Source organism: Quercus suber, unplaced genomic scaffold, assembly GCF_002906115.3.
Source record: "Quercus suber isolate HL8 unplaced genomic scaffold, Cork oak 2.0 scaffold_152, whole genome shotgun sequence".
Lineage (NCBI taxonomy): Eukaryota > Viridiplantae > Streptophyta > Magnoliopsida > Fagales > Fagaceae > Quercus > Quercus suber.
In genome coordinates, this window is record NW_027069613.1 from 777,257 (window position 1) to 783,477 (window position 6,221).

At 33.7% G+C, this 6,221-nt stretch overlaps 1 protein-coding gene across 1 annotated transcript; it reads left to right on the top strand.

Moving 5' to 3' along the window:
* The first annotated feature begins 2,603 nt into the window (after positions 1-2,603).
* LOC112024012 (MDIS1-interacting receptor like kinase 2) lies at positions 2,604-5,989 on the top strand. The gene is made up of 2 exons (XM_024056656.2): positions 2,604-5,381; positions 5,460-5,989. Exons 1-2 carry the CDS (start codon positions 2,609-2,611, stop codon positions 5,762-5,764), a joined length of 3,078 nt encoding a protein of 1,025 aa, XP_023912424.2. The 5' UTR covers positions 2,604-2,608; the 3' UTR covers positions 5,765-5,989.
* Positions 5,990-6,221: the final 232 nt, after the last annotated feature.

Below are 6,221 nucleotides of genomic sequence, written 5' to 3' on the forward strand. Positions count from 1 at the left end.
AACATATTATTCCATTAGACACGTAAGGAAACATATATATATATATATATATATATTGAGAGAGAGTTTCAACTTATGACGTTTGTAGAGATTGAACCATAGATCTTTTATTCAACTATCAGAGACTTTACCAGTTAAGTTAATTGGAACCCGCAATTGATATAAGTTAATAGAGAGACAAATAATGCATTTCTTTTTTTTCTTTTTTTTATAATTCACCAATTAATAACGCTCATTTAAAACTTAAATGACTAAAAGTGTTCACTAATGGTATGTTTGGTACATTAAATGTAGATTGCATTAGGAATAGTAATCTTTATTACTAGAAATAGAAGACAATTAATGGAATACCTATTACTATCCATAAATTCAGTTGTTACATGTGGAAAGCTAGTAAGAGATGATGTATTAGGAAAATTTATATTTTTGGACATATATTAATTTTAAAACTTATTATATCTCTAAAGAATAACTATTACATCAATTTTAACGAGGAATAACTATTCTTCAATTTAAAGAATAGCTATTCTTGTGTAATAAATAATACATGTGATAAAGATGCAACCAAATGACCGAATTACTATTACACGTGAATAGCTATTTTATTACAGAAGTTATTACAGTATACCAAACATACCCTAAGTAAATTTTAGAAACTAATAATTTTTACCTTTTTCAAACTATCTTCCTCACAACTTTTTGACCGGTTTTTTTTTTCCCCCCCTCAATTTTATTTAAATGAACAATCTTTTTGACTAGCTTAAAACAAATTAGTGATGGTAATATCTGTGTAATTATATTTTAGGTGTGAAGAGTGAAGACTAAAAAACAATCAAATTAAATAATCCAATTAATCAAATCCTTTGTTTTTATCTTTCCCACCATCGTGAAACTAATTGCAGGATACTCATCCAAATCTTAAATGGATAAGGTTTCTCTCCAGGTCTTTGAAAATTTAACCGTTGGATTGCATGTTCTTTATGTTCTTAACACACATATCAAATTTCTTTCAATTTGGATGTTATCTACTATTTGATCAGTAAACTTTTTTATGCATAATTTTTTACCTCAAAATCTTGAAATTTAAACATGTTTGATCTTCTTGAAATTTTACAAGCATGTAGGATATACTAAGATCATGTAATCCAACAGTTAAATTTTCAAAATTCACATTCAATAAAAAGATATAGTGGGAATTTGAAGGATTTATCATCAAACTAGTTTGGAGAGAAATCTTTTGAGTAAGTCTAGTACCAAAACTATTTCCACAACTTTGCCACAACTTGTCCATGTGGCGACTTATTAGTGGTGGAATTGTAAACCCACATAGACTTACCATTTTTTTCTTGCCACTTATAACTTGTCACATAGACAAATTGTAGAAATTGTTGTGGTAGTAGACTTACTCAAAAATTTTCATCTTTAAACCTATTTTTTCATGATTTCAAAAATTGGTAAGGCCAAAGAACTAGAAAAAGGAAATGGTTCTCAATTTTATGATCAGACTGGGTCAGACTAATGATGTCATAATTAAGTAATTAATAATTTTAAATTATAAAAATATATAATAAGTTTGAAATAAAAATATTTAGTTTTGAATAAATAACAATTTAAAAAAAAAAAAAACATATGTGAGTTTAATTATCATGTCATATATTTAGAAAATTAAAATAACAAACCCACACCATAGATATGATATTATACTATTTAGTATGAAATTAGCAAAGCATAATAAATTAATAATTATTTTAAAAAATAAATAATAATAAAATTGTACTATTATTTATTATTTAATTTATAAGCAATCATTATTGTACATATATAATATATTACATTTTTTTTAGAAAGCTATAATATATTACATTAATTATTAATTACTATTGTTTATTTATAAGTAAGGTGTCTTTTTTCTTTCCGTCAAAGTTGAAAGTGGCCCAAAGGTGACTAAAAGCCCAAAACCCAAAAACACATACACACTACAGAAAAAGTGAACAACGGCTCTTTTATAATAAAATAATAATAAAAATATCTATTAAAAAAGCCATTAAATACCCAACCACCCACCCCCACAGCCCAGTTGTTTCTCTTCTTGTTCTTTTTGCCAGCTACCTCATCTCAGTAATTCATCCTCCACTTTTTCTAAGCCACCCTAGCTGACTCTTTGATTGCATTGCTTGGTTGTGGCTGCTTAGATGCTCCATTGAATCCCTCTCCTCAACTACTTTATTTTTTGGGGGGCTTTTTCTTCAGATCAATGGCAAACAATGGCCATGGATGATGGCTTGTTGTTCAGATCTTCTGCGTTTTGGTGTTAAAACGAACCGCTCTATAACCGGTTGAACCGTCCCGGTCTGACTTTTAACCTATTGTTTTTTTTTTATTGGTTGGCTGTTTAGCTTTTAAAATGTGTCACCAACCAACTAATCAAAATCAAATATGTGAGACTGAAGAATAGTCAAATTCAATGATCCAATTAGTCAATTCCCTTTTTTTCTTTCCCATCACAGTGAAAACGGACCAAAATCTTGGACTTATAAATGCTGTGGGGAGAGCTCAGACATTTTAGATAGAATTCTGAATCAGTTTGCAACTTGTAAAAGAAAGACACATGGCATTGACTAGCTTCAAAAAAGTGATTTCCCCCGTTGCTCTGTTCGCGTTGGTCATGTTACATTTCTCATTCAATGTTGCTTCTGTTTCCGTTAAAGAAAAGGCAGAGGCAGAGGCAGAAATAGATGCTCTACTCAAATGGAAAGCCAGTCTTCAAAATGAAACACAGTCACAGCCACCCCTGACTTCATGGACTCTCCTTCCTAATAATGCAACCAATTCTTCCAACAATCAAAACACCAACTCAACCCCATGCAGTTGGTTTGGCGTTTCTTGCAACCATGCAGAAAGTGTTACTAGATTAAACCTGACGAACTCAGGCCTAAAAGGTACACTTCATAAATTTCCATTCTCATCTCTCCCCAGTCTTGCTTATGTTGATCTTAGCATGAATGAGCTCTTTGGTACAGTCCCTTTTGAAATTAGTCACCTCTCCAAACTCGTATATATTAACCTGTCCTCTAATAACTTTTCGGGGGAAATCCCACCACAGATTGGCCTACTGACCCATCTTAAGGTGTTGGACCTTAGTGAAAATCAGTTAAACGGCTCAATTCCCATAGAAATAGGTAATTTGAGCAACCTGGCTTACTTGTATCTCAATAATAATCAACTCTCTGCCTCCATTCCACCAGAAATTGGAAACCTTACTAATTTACTTATTCTTGAAATAAGTCACAACAATCTAAAAGGTTCCATCCCTCCTAGTATTGGAAAATTTGAAAAGCTAATATGGTTGCACATGTATGAAAATCAGCTCTCTGGCACCATCCCCATAGAAATAGGGAATTTGAAGTCTCTTGTATCTTTAGGCCTTTATACAAATTATCTTTCTGGCTCCATACCCAAGTCATTAGGAACTCTGAGCAATATATCTATCTTATATTTATATGAAAATCAACTTTCTGGCACCATTCCAGAAGAATTAGGAAACTTGAAGTCCATTATTGACCTTGATCTCAGCATAAATCAATTAAATGGTACTGTTCCAATTTCCTTGGGCAATTTGAGCAACTTAGAATGGTTATCCCTCCGCGATAATAAATTTTCTGGTCCCATTCCTCAACAGATAGGAAATCTAACGAAGTTGGCTGTGCTACAGCTGGATACAAACAACTTCACTGGTTTTTTGCCTCAAAACTTATGCCAAAGTGGTTCTCTTCAAAAACTTTCCGCAAACAACAATCATCTCATAGGTCCGATACCAAAAACTTTGAGGAATTGCATGAGCTTAATAAGAATCCGCCTTCAAGACAACCAATTCTTTGGAAATATATCTGACGATTTTGGTGTTTATGGTAACCTTGAGTTCGTAGACCTAAGCTACAATAGATTTTATGGTGAAATCTCACACAATTGGGGTAGGTGTCCACAACTAACTACCCTACGGATTGCAGGGAACAATATTAGTGGTGGCATACCACCTAATATGGGAAACATCATTCAACTCCAGGAACTTGATCTTTCTTATAATGGGTTAGTTGGGAAGCCTCCAAAGGAATTTGGGAAGTTGACTTCTTTGGTGAAGTTGAAGTTGAATGGAAATCAACTTTCTGGTGATATACCTTTGGAGCTTGGATCATTAACAAATCTTTACTATCTAGATCTGTCCAATAATAGATTTGATAAGTCGATCCCTAGAAATATAGGGAACCTTTTGAAACTAAACTATTTGAATATGAGCAACAACAAGTTTAGCCATGACATTCCAGTTCAAATGTGTGTTTTGTCCCATTTGTCCGAGCTAGATTTGAGTCATAACTCACTCGAAGGAGAGATACCTTCACAAATTGGCAATCTTCAAAGCTTGGAGATGTTGAATGTCTCCTACAACAACCTATCTGGTGTTATTCCAATTGCTTTTGAAGAAATGCATGGCTTGTCCTATGTGGACATATCCTATAATAAGTTGGAGGGTTCTCTTCCCAATAGCAAAGCATTTCAAGATGCTTCCATAGAAGCAGTACAAGGTAATAAAGGTTTGTGTGGAAATGTTACAGCATTGCAACCATGTATGGCAAGAAGACAAGTTTCAAAGAAGGGGCACAAAATCATTTTCTTATTCATTTTTCCTCTTTTGGGAACACTTTTGCTTGTAATGATGTTTCTTGGAATTTTCTTCATTTATCAAAGAAAATGGAAGCACCCTTGTAAAAATCAAGCAAATAACATGCATGATGAAAAGGTGTTTTCAATAGCAACTTTTGATGGAAGAGCAATGTACAAGGAAATCATTGAAGCAACCCATGGTTTTGATGCTATGTTTTGCATTGGAAAGGGTGGACATGGAACCGTCTATAAAGCAAATCAATCGTCAGGAAACATAGTGGCAGTAAAGAAACTCCAATCCTTGGGTGATGGTGAGATTGCACAACAAAAAGAGTTCTTCAATGAGATAAGAGCGTTAACAGAAATTCGGCATCGAAATATTGTTAAATTTCATGGCTTTTGTTCACATTCACAACACTCTTTTTTGATTTATGAGTATCTTGAAAAGGGTAGCTTGGACAAAATTTTGATGAATGATGGAGAAGCTAAAGAATTGGACTGGAAAAAGAGGGTGAACATCATCAAAGGTGTGGCTCATGCTTTGTTTTACATGCACCATGATTGCTCACCGCCAATTGTTCATAGGGACATATCAAGCAAAAATATTTTGCTTGACTCTCAATACGAGGCTCATGTTTCAGACTTTGGCATAGCTAAGCTTCTTAATTCAGACTCATCCAATTGGACTTCACTTGCTGGTACATACGGATATATTGCACCAGGTAATATACTCTAGTTTAAAATTAATGTAGAACATAGAGTATATGAACACATTTGCATGATATTATGTTTGTTTGCAGAGCTTGCTTATACAATGAAGATAACTGAGAAATGCGACGTTTATAGTTTTGGAGTTTTGGCTATTGAAGTGATCAAAGGAGGACATCCAGGTGAAATGATCCCCATTCTATCTGCTTCAATTGTGGAAAAGAATTTATTGTTGAAAGATTTGTTAGACATGCGCCTTCCACCTCCCACCGTTAAGGTTGAGAGTCAACTACTGGTCATCACAAAGCTTGCAATTGCATGTTTGCATGCTAACCCAGCCTGTAGACCAACCATGCGCATGGTTTCTCAACAGTCATCCCTAAATGCACTTTCCTAAGGGCCTCACCAAGACCAGCAAGGATATAGTGATTTGTTTGGATTGCGATATAAACTATCAGATTTATGCTGCTGAAGGCAATTGTTTGTTTAAGATTATGTAATGGCTAGAGTACTACTAGATCATTAATTGCAGGTCCTAATAAATTACCGCTGGTAAGCGTAACTCAGATTTGAGGACACAGTACATGATACTTGTTTGGATGGCTATTTTGAATTCGGTATGCATTATAAAGATTTCGAATGTAATATAAAGAGTAAGGACTTAACATAGTGATAGATTTAGTCATTTTTTATATTTCAACTGATTTAGTTAAGGCGTATTAAAAAAAAAAAAATGTAATAGGGGAAGATTTTAGTTTTAAAATGCTCTGTATATCCCTGTTGTGAAAATCGCATATAGATGCAAGATCCTTCCTGGCCAATGATGGTGACATTTCTTGTCTGCAAGGTTTCAT

Excerpts from the sequence above, each read along its gene's own strand:
- LOC112024012 (XM_024056656.2), top strand. The coding sequence starts at position 2,609 with ATGGCATTGACTAGCTTCAAAAAAGTGATTTCCCCCGTTGCTCTGTTC. Across the intron at positions 5,382-5,459 it reads ATACGGATATATTGCACCAG|AGCTTGCTTATACAATGAAG; the intron begins GTAATATACTCT and ends GTTTGTTTGCAG.